The 16,901-nt window shown below is 41.1% G+C and overlaps 1 protein-coding gene across 1 annotated transcript; it reads right to left on the minus strand.

The window, feature by feature from the left end:
- Positions 1-12,035: 12,035 nt before the first annotated feature.
- LOC135468157 (disintegrin and metalloproteinase domain-containing protein 10-like) lies at positions 12,036-16,403 on the minus strand. The gene has a single exon (XM_064746245.1). The coding sequence runs from the start codon at positions 16,370-16,372 to the stop codon at positions 13,805-13,807; it is 2,568 nt and encodes an 855-aa protein (XP_064602315.1). The 5' UTR covers positions 16,373-16,403; the 3' UTR covers positions 12,036-13,804.
- Positions 16,404-16,901: the final 498 nt, after the last annotated feature.

Raw genomic sequence — 16,901 nt, forward strand, 5'->3', positions numbered from 1 at the left:
TATATATACGATGTCTTATATATGTAGCACATTCATTCAGTATTTCAGATAATATCAGCATATCCACCATAATGCTGACCGTCGTCGTATACATGAAACTTACTGAGTGCTGCGTAAAATACCAGTGAAATAAATAAATATCAACATGTCCTTCAGCCGTATATATATATATATATATATATATATATATATATATATATATATATATATATATATATATATATATATATATATATACATAAAGTGGATACGTTTGCATGAGAAAAAGACCCAGTGGCAAAAATTTAAACTCAAGAGCAAGAGACATAACATTTAATATTTAAAGATCCCCAAAACTGTAGCAAATATTTGCAAAAGACCACGAACTTATTGTGTACAGGTACATGATAGATATCAAATGCTACTTTTTAAACAGGAATGTTTAATAATGATACTCTATCATGTTACTTTAATGGGCAAATATATTGCACAATGAATGTCGGCATACATCTGAAATTCATTATCTATTTGTTTTATTTATTGATTTGACTGTTGTTTAACAGAATAGATTTCTCAGCTATATACAGAATGTATGAGCAAACGGCTACACGCATATGGGTATAGGGGCCTACATCTGAGCGTTCTTGACCTCTTATTGTCGCCAAGACCTCCTGAGCACACGCATGTGAGATAATGGCGGTTATTCTTCAAGCCTTCAGAAATAATGGTCAAAAAATTATACATGTATTTAAAACATGGAGTATGAATGTCACACCTGCTTGACGTGAGCGTTGTAAAAACAGAGTGGTCCCCGCAGCAAGTGATTACTGTGTGTGGACATTTCAGGGAGATATAGATGCATATATTCCGCTTCCCTTCTTCCAGCATCGTCTTAATTTACAACTGTCTTTATTCTTAGCATTGAAGTCCACAATAATTTTGGAACTACAGAGGTATTCGATCTGAAATTGAAAATTATCCAAAAAAATATACATGGTTGTGAGTGTGTAACACATTTGTGTTATTTTGTTTACGTCCATGCATGCATGGAAACGAACACATCTAGATAACATATAAGTTGATCAAAACCCATTGTTTGTGGACCTGTATTGGATCCCTGGCGACAGAAACATCGCTGGCAAAAATACCGCCACATGCATGGACAGAGACATTTGACGTGGGAGCTACAAAAGACTGGCTGTTTGATGAGACATTTGACGTGGGAGCTACAAAAGACTGGCTGTTTGATGAGACATTTGACGTGGGAGCTACAAAAGACTGGCTGTTCACTAAGACGTTTGACCTTAAGGTACTTTTCCATCACATACATAAGCTGGTCTGTCAAACAGGTCAAACTACAACACATTTTTCACCGGTTTTCAGTTCTGCAGGTTCTTTATCAATTAAAGTGGAATAAAATGTCCTTTGGTGCAAACTGACTTTTGACTTGGCTCAGTTCCATCTCATGACTGTGTCTTAAGTCTGTGATTCATAATGAGATCGAGTTCATGGTGTACATTACATGGTAACAGGTGTATAGGTTCAGATGTATGGATCGTAAGTTGCGGATTGTTTCATTGCCATAGATAATGTATGGTGTACACGACGACAGAATAAACCCTTGCGTGGGTTGGAAATCGATCGGGTATAGCTACTATACAGTATAGCTACTGGTGATGTATGTGTGACCCCACACACGTGCAGCTAGTTGCGCGGGTGTGCATACACACGCAGTTTTGTGGGTATAACATTTCGGATTATGTTGTTATTAAAGCACATGCATGATTTGAGGTGTAAAAGTGCATGGGCTGGGGGTTGTATAAATGTAGTTATTACTCTACACGGGCACATTTTCTTTTTCTTTCTATCTTTCTTTATTTTTGTTTGATTCGATTGAGGTGTAACGCCATACACTCTTGAATTGTTCAATTCTACGATGGCCATCAGTTTTATAGATTTTGTTGAGTAGCCTCTTCTAATTTAAAACTAATATACTACCACCTAATGAGCTTACTCATTAGGGCCAAAAATGGCTTTAAACTACAGTTTTCATAAGGCCCAAGCGGTCAGCCCGGGAATCAAGTAGCCTGTATGGTATGAATGTAGGGGTGCAAAGTTCATCCCGCACACTCACGTAGTAAGTTTATCTCCGCAAATTTCTGTCCATTAGCGGAAAGTAGGCAAAAAGATGGGTAATTAAAGCTTAGCAAAGACGAGAGTTGTTATTTATTTATTTATTTATTTGACTGGTGTTTTACGCCGTACTCAAGTATAAATCACTTATACGACGGCGGTCGTGTTTTATGGTGGGAGAAAACCGGGCAGAGCAGAGAAAACCGGGGAAATCCACGACCATCCGCAGATTGCTGTCAGACTTTCTCACGTACGGCACGATAGGTTAAATCTCGTCTGCCGATCAATCTCAAAGTCGTAAGACCATGCATCAGCGACTATTATTATCTCAGTGCGAAGAGCTGAGATGCATGACTTGATTTGCGTCTTATAGGGATACAAACTCGTTTCTGACTGGCTGGTGCTATGTCTAGCCTGAGATGAATTTTAGGTATGGCTGATTTATTCAAGCTTTATCGAAACAGTAAAGTTTTGTGACCTGCAAACACTATCTCCACAGTCAGCCAATTATCGTCGAGTTCGTGTATTCCGAGCCTATAAAATGCTTAAACAATTACTGCTTTTTCCCATTTTTTGGAGGCATTTCTGTCTTCAATTTCCGTTTCTTTTCATTTCGAGTTCTTTTTTTTTGTATCCGTAATGGACCAAATCACAGTCACAAACATGGAATGATTGGAGGCCTGCATTGAGTCAGGTTTTTATGAGGTCTTCCCATAGAGACCTGCATTACGACAGATTTGTATGAGGTTTCCATAGAGAAGTGCATTATTAAGTCAGATTTTTATGAGATCCTCCAGCGAAATCTGCACTAAGCCAGATTTGTTTGAGATCTTCCAGAGAAGTGTTTTTTTAAAGTCAAAAGAGACAATTGATTGTGTGTATATGGGGTTGTATATAGGAAGGAAGGTCCTTCTGTAAATATCTCTCCAAAGTAAATTGTATACAGTTATGCCTGTAATGGGTATACGTGACACCAAAGCTGGTCACACTGTAAGTGGTTGATTGTGTTACACTGTAACAGATGTGGTTGACGGTGTCACACTGTAAGTGGTTGAGGGTGTTACACTGTAACAGATGTGGCTGATGGTATTACACTATAACAGATGTGGCTGATGGTATTACACTATAACAGGTGTGGTTGATGGCGTTACACTATAGTAGATGTTGTTGATGGCGTTACACTATAACAGGTGTGGTTGATGTGTTACACTAGAACAGATGTGGTTGATGGTGTTACACTATAAAAGATGTGGTTGATGGCGTTACACTATAACAGATGTGGTTGATGACGTTACACTATAACCGATGTGGTTGATGGCGTTACACTATAACAGGTGTGGTTGATGGTGTTACACTATAACAGATGTGGTTAATGGTTGTACTCTGTAACAGATGTGGGTGATGGCGTTACACTGTAACAGATGTGGTTGATGGTGTTTTACACTATAAAAGATGTAGTTGATGATGCTACACTGTAACAGGGTTGATGGCGTTACACTATAACAGGTGTGATGGATGGTGTTACACTGTAGAAGATGTGGTTGATGGTGTTACACTGTAACAGGTGTGGTTGATGGTGTTACACTATAACATATGTGGTTGATGGTGTTACTATAACAGATGTGGTAGATATGTGTTAAACTATAGCAGATGTGGTTGATGGCGTTACACTTTAACAGATGCTCGTTTCGTGTACGTGTATTCCGAGCCTATAAAATGCCTGAAAATTACTGCTTTTTATGTATCCGTAATAGACCAAATCACTGTCACAAACATGGAATGACTGGAGACCTGCATTAAGTCAGTTTGGTGACATATTTTTCTGTTTATCTACAAATGCATGTGTATAATGTCGGAATTTCGAATTGCACCAGTTAATTTCATAATCATTTCTTACAAGGTGAAAATAATTAGAGGAAAACACGCTACATCGTGTACCAAAGACATCTATGTAACACCATCATTGCTGCATGTATTCCAGAAGGGCCGACACTGTATTTATACGGTGCTGTCTATAACCTGACCAATGATCTGGTGGTATATGCACAACCGATTGGTTAGTTCCAACCTCCAACTGACGGTCCCAAAGGTGGTTGGTTCCAACCTCCAACTGACGGTCCCAAAGGTTGTTGGTTCAAACGTCCAACTGACGGTCCCAAAGGTGGTTGGTTCCAGCTTCCAGCCGACGGTCCCAAAGGTCGTTGGTTCAAACCTCTGACCGATGGTGCCAAAGGTGATTGGTTCAAACCTCCAACGGACAAATGTCCTTAATGAGTTTGTACACTTTACCTCGTGTCTATAAATGCGTACATGTCGCACCAGGATATTCTTCTCCGTTTTCCCTACTTCACTTCGCACAAGAAACGAACAATGGAGTAGCAAAGGTCATCCTTTGCTATTGTTTCAAGGTTAGGCTTTATAGCACATACAGTGGAATCCATGTAAGCAATTGCATTGCGTTGGGTTTGCCAGAAGCGAATCAGCTCCTCCGCCCATCTACATTTTGAGTTCGTGGAGTTTGCTATGCTGAAAACCAAAAAAAAGACACATTGTAACTTACGCTAAGTTACAATGTAAGAATGCATACACACATTTGAAGCTTAAATACTACTAACCTGGTCGTGAGTATCGTGAAATTTACTTGTGGTGTTTTACATCTCAGTCCATATGTTACAATACTCCATCAACTTACCGCAAAACCCCCCAAGGCATCCTGTAGCAATCTGCAGCGTGGCTAAATCCATATTAAAATCGGTGGCAACGAATAAGAAACTCAACAAGAGCCCGATAAACTCGCTTGTGATTACTAGTTGGATCTCCACATTGGGGCGCTAATGTTATCCCATATTACCCCTGTATCCGTGAACATTCGGCAGTGCAACAAAACATGAAAAGTGTCATCGACCAGACACTCTTCACACATACCAGTACCATGTAGACGAAATCTATAAACATTAATTAGTTTGCATGTGTCCAGATAAAACTCTGAAGACTAATTTATCATGCTCTTGACAATTCAATGCTAGCTCATGACACACATTTACAGATTTGTCAGAAGCATAAGAAAAAAAAAGCAACCTTCATCGGATTCGTCCCAATCCCGTTGCTACTGCTCAATCAATTTGTGCTTTACGTATATAGGATATGGCTTCATCAATCGACAATGGTTTATCACATAATGTGTGCTCAAAGGCTACACCCTGCTTGGTCAACAAGTCCGCTAACTCAGCACAGGTTATACCAAAGTGAGCAGGGAACCAGTCAAAACAGTTATGAATGTCAATGTAAGCCAATTTTGAACACAAAGTTAATATTTCTTATACAAGCATGGTGGATTTCTGTCACATAAAATTTGCGATTGCTTGTAAAGAACTCAAGGACTCCGTGAAGATAACCGCTCTGTTTGGGTTATAGTCAGATAAAAAAAATTCAGTGCACACATAATTTCCATTAATTCTCCAGAAAAAAGAATATGCATAATTAGACAGCTTGACAGACTTACTGTATTTTGTCTCTTGTACACAAAATAAAGCAGCCGCCCTAACGCTCTCCGTTGACTTCGATGCATCTGTAAAAACGTATAAATATTTAGACTACTGAGTTTTGATATGGTCTTGTGCACATTGCAGAGAAGAAATGGGTGAATCATCTTTCTTTAGTTCATTTTTTAACTCCATATATATAAATATTAGGCTTTGCTGCCACGGAGGGACTTGCGGACTAGCCGAAGTCTGCAGAGGCTTTGTTAGCTGCCACGGAGGGACTTGCAGAATAGCCGAAGTCTGCAGAGACTTTGCAAGCTGCCATGGAGGGACTTGCAGAATAGCCGAAGTCTGCAGAGGCTTTGTTAGCTGCCACGGAGGGACTTGCAGAATAGCCGAAGTCTGCAGAGGCTTTGCAAGCTGCCACGGAGGGACTTGCAGAACGACCGAAGTCTGCAGAGGCTTTGCAAGCTGCCACGGATGGACTTGCAGGACGGCCGAAATCTGCAGAGGCTTTGCTAGCTGTCACGGAGGGGCTTGCAGAACGGCCGAAGTCTTCAGAGGCTTTGCTAGCTACCACGGAAGGACTTGCGGAACGGCCGATGTCTTGAGATTAATATCTTTCAACTCCTTGGCCAAAATCACATCCCTTGATCTTACTTTGAATGGTAGATTAGAGAAAGCTTGGTCATCACAGAATCTGTCGTAATGAGACTGTTTCAGAACAACATTGGCTGAGTCGTTAACATCTCCCTGGATACAAAACTTAACCGTTCGCAGCTATCGGTGGAGTCGTTGTAGAACACTTGCAAAACAATAAAGTTAACATAAAGCCTGCCACTACATATACATAGACAAAACGATATATGATACAGTTATCACAGACGAATGTGTGAAAAATTCTATGAACAACTTTTGAAGGCCGAGAAAATGAAGCATTGGGGATATGGCACTGACGGACAATTCACTCCGAGTAGCCATGATGTAAAAGCTCTTATGAGCTTGGTCATTGACTAGCCCCGAAAGCGTCACGTGATAATTTGTCGATTATCGGTGTGGTTCCTTATAATGAATAGACAGATATCGTTGAAATAAACAAGATTTTGCGGTTAGTTTAACTATTAAACTGATTCATTTTGGACCACACATGTATATACAGGGAACTGAGAAAGGCACCCCATGTCACAATGTTGGTGTACATATTGGACAGGATATTGCAGTAACTTGTAAGGGTGAGCTGGCAAGAAACCTGCCTCGGGAGAGTCATTGTTTGAAGAAACATTGTGACATTACACTCTTTTTCCTTAGCAAAAGTCAAATTTATTAAAAAATATATTCCCAAAATCTGAATGAGAAAGAGTCTGAAATCAATAACAAGGTCGTGTTATGTTCGTTAGATTCCCTGAAGTCGATACAGCCAACTGGGTCTAAAGCTTACATCCAAGCAGGACCGTTAAAAACGACCCTTATGTCCACGAACATCGCTCGGACTGAGCGCGAAACCAAAAGAAATGTCAGCCTTTTGGACAGGGGACAGAGCTAACAGGCCTAAACTTTGGTAGGGTATCAGGCATTTTTGTTTGTATTTCCTTATTGTCTCATTGTTTAATAGCGATGGTACGGGAGAGTTCCTGAGTTTTGTGACGTCCCTCTAGATAGCAATAACATGACAAACTGGCGCCACGAAATGAGTAGCTAGGTACTGACGATTGTTGGCTATTTATTTTGTTGATAAGTGGTGTAGAATTTTTAAAATCTTTTTCGAACATTTTTGGAATGCTATTTTATTAATTAATTCACCTTTGTTGGCCGACTTTATGTTCACTTTAAGCGGAGCAGTACGGACTGCCCCTGCACATATTCGCACAGCATTGTATTGCATCTAGCCTGCTTTTTCAGGGTTTATATGCCTCGCAACAATGGTCCAGTCTGGATCTTACTAAAGCTCTACATATCAGAAAGCAAGGATTTCCTCTCGGCCCCCCAAAGTTCTGCCCGAAATACACCTCATAAGATTTAACACTTTTTGGCACCGGACCACAACTTGCATAACGGGTTCTTTCCAAGTTAGTCGCATATCCAGAACCACACCGAGATACCTAAATGGCTCTGATACCTAGCGTTATAGCGTTACCGCTAAGATACAATGCACAATTCTACATTCTTTACCGCCCTCCTTCAAAAAACGACAGCTTCAGTCTTACCGTCTAGATGTGTAGCCGTCTATCTTGTATGTCATGTGTAACATCACAGATGGCGCCTCGTGTAGCATGAGATCTTTACATATTAACGGGAAAGACGTAATCGTCCGTTACTTTTGAATCACAATCTGATCGGTTAGAGTTCTGTAACGCTCGTCATTTTCAAACTGTATCTAATACCGCTTAACCTGGGGCTAGGGTCCGTAAAGGTAGCCATGCTAATTACATCAGCATGATGCCTTTATGAACAGTTGCAATTAAAGCGCGACTGAGATACTTGTTTAATTGTTATTTGACATGGAACTCATTCACGGACTACCAATTTGAACTTTGATATGGAATTCATGCCTGGAATATTCATTGTTTGCCCTGAATCATTGAAAACTGATGACCGCTTCTCTCTTGTGTGTTACCGGCTTGATTTCTTATTTGTATAATTTCTTACATACCTTTGTCTTTGGGAGTTAGTGTTAAACATTGTTTTGGAAATGGATCTTGCGATTATCGATTTGGAACGCCCTTTACGGACTACGAATGGTATATGAATGTAGGACTTGACGTTTATATTTAGTTCGTGAAGACATAAATCCCAAATGTATTTCATGACATCGTCTAGCTCCTGTTGTATATGTAACACATAATTTCACATTTCTCGAGGCAAACCAAATTACTTTTATCGACGGCAAACAAACATTTATTTTAGTGGACAGAACTTTGAACTTCGAACACTTTTACCCACTTTGAACAGAACCGAGTAGATTGTGCTTACTGAGGAACCAAGCTAATCTATAGTTTATCATTTTTCCAGGACTTTAGAAATACAACATGCAAGAGCTACTGGCCAGTATGACGTAGGAATTAAGGCATCCTACCCTGACTTTGGCACTGGAACGACGATGGCCCTTTTCCAGCTAGCTGGTAACCTCATCATCACTCGTCATTCACCAGGGGACTGACATCTTACCGCTCCCTAATGGCTGCCGCGTACTGGTCATTCACCAGGGGACTGGCATGTTACCGTTCCCTAATGGCTGCCGTGCACTCGTCATTCACTAGGGGACTCGCATCTTACCGCCCCCTTATGGCTGCCGTGAACTGGTCATTCACCAGGGGACTGGCATCTTACCGCTCCCTAATGGCTGTCGTGCACTCGTCATTCACTAGGGGACTGGCATCTTACTTCTACTTCCTCCGGAGGACTTGGGAATGGATGCATCGGCAGCTGTGTTTAAGGCTTTTAACAGGTTATCATTAAATACATCAATATCATCATCAATAATATCATCCTCAACAAAAGCTTAGGTACACTCTGTCCGATACAATACCCAATCGACTTTTCCTTCCAACTAGGTGGATGGCCAGATTCACTAAGAAACTGGCTGAAGTTGCATGAACAGTGCATCGGGAAGTGATCACTGCCACAGAGAGAGGACGAATCTACCCACCAGTTAAAGTAGAATTTGTCTTTTGAACATAATGTAAGATCTATACAGGACACTTCACCTGTGTGGGGTTCAAGCCTAGTATCCGCGCCATCATTCAACAAAAATCCTGCCTAATAACAACATATCCCGGGTAGGTGAAATTCAAATGTGGTTTTTAAGAAAGTCCCCTTCAAACAAATATCAGGCATTGGATCAAAATTTAAAACATAAAATTTGAACTCTTGACCATGAGTGCCTAATCCTATGACTTTTTGTTGTAACAGATTAAATGCCATTACCAGAGAAAAACACAATGAAACAAAAATATTGTATAATCGATTCATTAATGACCGGAAGCTAATACTAGAGCATAGATTGACTCCCTAAGAGAATTAAAATCAACGTGCTCCGGACCAAGGTGGTTCTTAATTACCCACAAAACAAGTTTAAGGAATCAGGGCCCATCACCAATTTTAAACGATTTGAAAATAATGTGTATTTGTGGTAATTACTTGCTAGTTATAGTCATAGACAAATTTTCAGTCTGAGTTGTAGCTTCGACGCTTGTTTGAGTGGAGGAAGATTTCAGAACTGCATGGGTTTACCTTACCAAATGAGGGTTGAGACCCAGATTTGGGCAGAGATTGTGACCGGGATAGTGCTAAGGATTGTATTTAATGCGGCGGCATGTACTCTGGATGTGTTTGGGATTGGGACGTACAAAATTGCACTAAGCGGCTATGAGCTTCCTGTAGGTGTGGTGCCTCTAGTGGGACGTAGTCATCACTTTCTACCGTGAATTCCGTTGAACCTGGACTTCTTTCCGGACAGATGTCAGAGCCTCAGCAAAGGATACCTTTTGCGTTGCTTGTACGTATTGAAGACGACTCCATTGCTGCCTAATCGGGAAACCCAAATATGCACAGGTGTGGCTATGAGATCCACAATTAACACATCTAGGCCTGTCCGTATCTGAGCAGTGTTCGAGCTCATGATCCTCCTCACATAATGGGCACCTTACCTTACCTCTACATTCACTTGCTATGTGACCATATGCCTGGCACTTGAAACATCTAATGGCCGGTGGGACATATGGCTTCACATCAAAGCCCCGATAGCCAAGGATCACTTCTTCTGGTAGCGTTTCAGTTGCAAAATACACTTGGTTGGGATTTTTATCTTCACGTTTTAGCAAAATATAAAGACTGTTGTCTATGTGCTTTAGTACATTTACATCGCTTTTCCGACTGCCCCGTGTAACGATTGCCCAAATTTAATAGGGTTTCATGCAAGGATCGGTAGTCCCCCCATAGATGAAATGACTATACATAAATCAACAGACCAGGGTATCGCCTATCTTGATGCTTTCCTCACACTCCGCTTGTCTCGTGCGTCCGATATTCCTGGATCATGTCCTCGTTTCAGGGCACTCTTTGTTGGCACGACTTCCATGATCATATCCGGCTCGTCGTCGTGGTCGTCCAAGATACCGAACATATACTACCCTGTAATACTACAACTTCAGTACAAGCCTGAAGAGCACAGTAATTAGCGGTGTTGGACAGAGAGGTTATTATAACAGTTATTAGATAGAAGAAGGCTGCCTAGGAGCTGCTCTAAGCCAAGGAGATTGGACAAAAGGTGCTCGATGTTAGTAAGGCAGATACAGTGCAAATTACACAGCCCATCTACCTACATACAATGATATTCCGACCTATATACAGTGATATTCTGCACCTAAGATACAGAGCGAACTTACTACACTACACTACCCCAACAAATACTACTGAGGCAATACTGACAGATTTGTAAACTCATAGATGACCGAAGCCAAATCTTTCGCCCTTCAACCGTTAATCTAATGACACGTGCGACACACCTTATAGACCAATAGTACAAGCATAGTCAGTGCAAGGTGATACAACATGAGTTGTGCCGAATGTCGTCAGACTTATTGTAAAAAAAAAAACAAAACAAAAAAAAAAACACCATAATCCACAGTCGTCGATCGAAAAAACCGATGAAACTGCTATGACAGTCTCAGCCAAGAAGGCCCTATACTTTTCTGTGGGGCTTTATAAAGAGCTGCGATTTTACACATCAATTTAAACTATTCCTGTGAGGCCACACTAAGCGGTTTATGAAGCACTAACATATGTGCACACCAATGTCTTACAAGCCCCCTACACAGCGCAAACTTCATTTCGCTAGCGCTCAGTCGGTTAAAGCGCTAGCGCAGCGTAATGACCCAGGAGTCTCTCACCAATGCGGTCGCTGTGAGTTCAAGTCCAGCCCATGCTGGCTTCCTCTCCGGCCGTACGTGGGAAGGTCTGCCAGCAACCTGCGGATGGTCGTGGGTTTCCCCCGGGCTCTGCCCGGTTTCCACCCACCATAATGCTGGCCGCCGTCGTATAAGTGAAATATTCTTGAGTACGGCGTAAAACACCAATCAAAAAAAAAAAAAAAAAAAAAAAAAAAAAAAAAAATCATTTCGCTAGCGCTATCACATGTTGGTGAAGAAAGTGTGGCCACGATGCCCCCAACGCTATTAAGAACACAAAGGAACAAAAGCTGTGTATTCTTGACAAATAATCCACGCCAGATGACAATGGTTTAAGTCGGATAAAACACTTGTAACTATTGATTCGTTGTCTATAATCCATTGGGCGCTTCGCCGAATCAACGAATCAACAGTTACAAGTGTTTTATCCACCACATCCACCTAACCATCTTGGCCTCCAACCCATGTCATAAGGTAATAACTACAAAGCCTGGAATTACATTTTGACAGCTATTTTTATTTGTTCTATGCATCACGTTATCATTCAAGCTTTGAGGTAGAGGAAACTTGGTTCGAGAAAATCACACGTCTATGGATGCCGGACAAGTGACGTGGTGCATTTTGGTATATACATTTTCTTTGTTTGGTATATACAAACAGACCATAGTCTGTTTCTATACTCGCTATCAAACTTGCCTTTCGTTAGTGACACGAAGCACAACAAGCTCTACACCTTTAGTGAGATCTAACTTCAAACTTGAACGTTTAACTTCTATCTAAAGCTCTCTGTCGATGTGCTGTACGTTTATATTATTGCAGTCTATTTCTTTTAGCCAGCCAGCTGTACTCAACTGTCTTTAAAATCAGCCATACTAGCTACCAACACTGCCGTTAGGGAGTGACAGGTAACAACAAAAGCTCTACACATGGTTATGCTGGAAGTTCTTGCACACAAAATGCAGTTAGCATACTTTCATAATGTTATAACTCCATAAGCCTAGTTTCAACACCAAGAACTCATTGCCTCGGGTGACGTCATTATTATGGGCGTGAAGAGTAATTTGCTTTACAACAAACTCAACACTACATTTTTTTATAACAAAATTTTCATAACATTCAGCTCTAAAGCTGTCGTGAGATCATGTACAAGAGATAAAATAAAATTCTGTTATGAAGGTTATATTAAACTAAAACGTGCACACAATGTCTAACATTGGGGTGTCAAACGCAGGGTTTAAATTAAGCTGATAGCAGTTTAGGTAACTGGTGTCACCCTTCGACAAAACATATTGAACTCTGCCCTGTGTTCAGCATGCTAGTGTTTTTTGAATGATTAGGACATCACCTGAGTCAAAGAGTTCTTGCAGTCGAAACCGAACTTATGCAGTTTAACATTGTGAATTAGAAAAAGTGTTCTTACCTCATTTTCTGTGCAAGAATATAAACTTCCAACATAGCCATGTGTTGTTACGTGTCATTGACTAAAGGCAATTTTGGTTCCTAGCATGACTGATTTTATGAACAGCTGAATATAGGCGGCTGGCTGAAACAAACAGTCTACAGTTCTGCCTCCCGTGTGCACATGCTTAACAATAAACGCTCAACCCTAAGCAAATCCATACTGGTGTATTAAAAAACAAATGGACAAGTATCAGGAGCGGTAAATGGAAATAAAGACCATAATACGCTGATTCGAGGCACATAATACACTGATTTGGTCACGTAAGTATTCTTGGGGAGGGCCATTCGTGGAAGCGTTTGGTCGCTCCTTCGTGCCATCGCCGGACGATGAATGATACGATGACCTTATCCGGCATCCATACACGCATCTTTTTGTTTTCCCATAAACGTTTATCCACAACTGTTTCAATAACTACGTGACTAATGCAAGGCCATAGTGGACAAGTGTCACACCCTTCAACTACTTCCCATTTTGTTTATAATGCGACACAAGTTGTACTATGTATGTAGATCGACCAGTGACAGATAGTGGAGCATGCTAATTGTCAACTGGGGTTGTCTCCCCTGTTTAACTCCCTACTTTTAGTCCTCATTTCTCTAATGGTTGCTACTGTGCAAAAATCTGGCCATACCACATCTACGTCGCCGATATATCAACCTTTGAGAAGCAAACATTGCTTTCTGGCGCCATGGAGTTAGACACAAACACACATGCACATGGATCATGTGTTTGCATGTATTACACGAATATAAATATATCCGGTACAAATTGAAATATTTAATACATCTCTTCACGAAAAAACTAAGGCAAATGTAAACAACTGTAATTATCAACTAATGCAGTTAGTGTAAATTATTGATTGCTAATGGTTCAGTATCCGTGACCTCGGCTGGGGATGAGATATTTACAATACTGATGAGCGGCAACTGACGGAGGAGCAGATACCGGACGGCCACCTCCTCGCTTGTCACCTGTGTGACCACTTTACTAGCCGCATCTCTAGACAAGGTTGGGAACAGAGATAATAGGCGGCTTATCGCCATCACCCGATCCATTTTGCGGCTCAGCGTAGGATCAGAGGCATTCTTTTCAAATGAATTCTGGCATCGATCAAGTTTTACAATAATCCTTTGCTTTTGATGATCAATCTCATTAAGTAGCTGCATTAGCTTCCCGGTTCGCTTAGCTAGGGCGTTGGTGTTGTCATAACGTCTGGCATTGACCCAGAACAAGGTGGTTAATAGCGACATACCGACCCCTCCTAGGACAACATAAAACCAGTTGGACATTAACCACACCCTGATTCCTTTTGACGTCCTCAGTCCAAACATATGTGTGAAGCGCTGGAAGGTGCTGTCAGAATCCACTCTTACACACTGACCATTTCTGTCACAGTACCCATGGTAATCTCTACACGGTTGACCAGCTATCACATTAAGAGTCCCTGTAAAATTGAAACTTATATTTCTTTGAGTTAGATAAATTTCAACTGGATGACAGCCACCTGAAAAGTTGGTACAGCAGACACCGCAGAGGCGGTGTTCCTCAGAACACATACAGTTTGAAAGCCCATAAATTTTACACAGACTGTTCTGACATTCACCCGACAAACAATAGCGCTGTACATCAGAACACACTGTGCCATCTGGCCTTCGTTTGGGTGAAGGACAAGAGGCTGAAACCCCGTCACACAAAGATTCGAAACTGCAATCAGTCTCGTCTTTACACACGTGGTTTTCTGTCTCGGATAAGATCTGACAATGTTGATTACAACAAGGAGAAACTCTTGGGCTACAGATGTAGCCATGTTGTCTTTTAATTGTACATGGGTCGTCCTTGGACCAGAACGGGGCATCGCCGGGCGTGCAGCACGAGTCTACAAGCTGACAAGACGCTGTTGTACCACAGTCACATTCTTCACCTTTCTCCAAAAGACCGTTGCCACAGACGGGACCAGAGTGTGCTATTAGACAGTAACCTTTTTTAGCCAACACAGGGTTTATACTTGCTAAACTACAAGGAGAAAACATAAGGTGGTTCGGTTTTGTTCCTTCCTGAGAATAAGGGTACATGAGAAAGTTACCTTGTCTTCCACCGGGAGCGCAGACTTTGTCACTTTTCAAATCGTGTGAACTCCCAAAGTTATGCCCAAGTTCATGGGTCACGGTTATAATAGACTTGGCACGTGGTAGACGGGCCCCATGGGCTCCAAGTGTAACCAGGGCGCTGTTTAAACTGTACTCTTTTTGTTTGGTCATAAGGTATACCCGCTGCTCACAAATGCCCCCAGGGTAGTAATATTTGCTGGAGCTTGCCACATATGCCAGGCCGACCACACCTCTGTTAAAATGGCGATATGTGAAGGCCATGGCCAAACAAAATCTACTAAAGTCATACTCAGAAAATGTCTCTAGATACTGGCCAACACTAAGGCTAGTGTCACCAAGTTTGTAGCCCACTACAGAATCGTCGGTATAAATTACAATATCCCTTATTACAAATCCCAAATTGTCACTAGTCCCGTCACCACTGAAATCTGTTGAACGGAAAATGGAGTCAGCTTCTTTCACTAACAGGGCTATCTCAGCTATTGTTTTAGCCACGCTCTTCTCTCCTACATGCTGGAAAAACAGGTGATCCGCTACCAGTTTTAAGGAACAAGCCATTGGAGTTTTGGCACCTCTTTTGGGACGTGACGGATACTCCTTATAAAATGGGATATCTTGAACATGTTCAAAGTCAAATTCCGCAAAGCGTTTTCTTATTGACAAAAACTCATCTTTATCTCCAATGTCATTGTCTTCTAAGTATATATCTCCTTCCCTGTACACGATGTGTATGTTTTCAATACCAGGCAGGTTATTGGAGTATCTGTTTGCCGGTTCCACATAGTAAACGCCATCAGAAGTATGAATAATCCCATCAAACACACCTTTGATTATTGATCCATGACACCATACAGAACTATCGGTCAATCCTCCTCCAGCAAACATGGGGTTTTCATCACTTTTCGTATCTGTAGAGCTATTCATGGATCCAGATTTTACATACACCCTCATTTTCGGATCAAAGAGAGAGGTATCTTTTCTCAAAGTAATGTTGAAACTCTGATGATAAGCCGTTAACTTCAAAGAAAATGTCTTTTTTGTGATGGGTACAATATAAACAGAAGCTATATCACAAAATCTGAACAAAGTTCTGTTCAAAAAACAGTCAATCTGAGGTAGAGATGTGCTATTCTGAACAAACAAATTGTGTGAAGAACTACTGCGCACGCCTGTCAGCCGCGTTGATGACATGCAAATACTCAGATAAAGTTGTGTCAGGAGAAAGAAAACAGTCTGTTCAGATATCCTTCCACCAGCATTTACAGTCACTGGTTCCAAATCCACACAGAGAGACCAGCGCATTCTGCAATGGAGCAAATTTGCCGCGCCGAAGAGTTCTTCTTTCTGCTAAAAGCCAAACTTAAAGAGAAAACCGGATATTGCTGTAAAGATCTTGCCGTTGTTGGCACTGATCTGAAGGAAACAAAAGCCCCAGAAAATGTTCTTTTGTCGCCTTTTTCATAATTAAAGAAAAACCAATAAGAAATATGACATTAAGGTTAATTTATAGTAACGGAAGCATTATTTGTTTTGCGCTGACTTTGAAAACAACGTCAAAAAAGTGAAAACCTTGAAATAAGTATGATACTAGTAAACATATACTATGTTCTGCATTAGCTATTCACAGCTTACATGTATCTTGCACTGCCATGTATATTGTATTGAGGGAAATAATTACCTCCAATCGTTATATCGACGCAACATTTATTTTAGTCATTTTAGTCATTACCAGGGTGATTTGACAGAAATAAAAGCGGACATTGTCAGCGGTTAGCTCCCCTAGTTGTTGAAAGTACAACATCATTTCTCATTGGCTAGTGGTGCAGGCAGT

The sequence above is a fragment of the Liolophura sinensis genome, chromosome 6, assembly GCF_032854445.1.
Source record: "Liolophura sinensis isolate JHLJ2023 chromosome 6, CUHK_Ljap_v2, whole genome shotgun sequence".
NCBI lineage: Eukaryota > Metazoa > Mollusca > Polyplacophora > Chitonida > Chitonidae > Liolophura > Liolophura sinensis.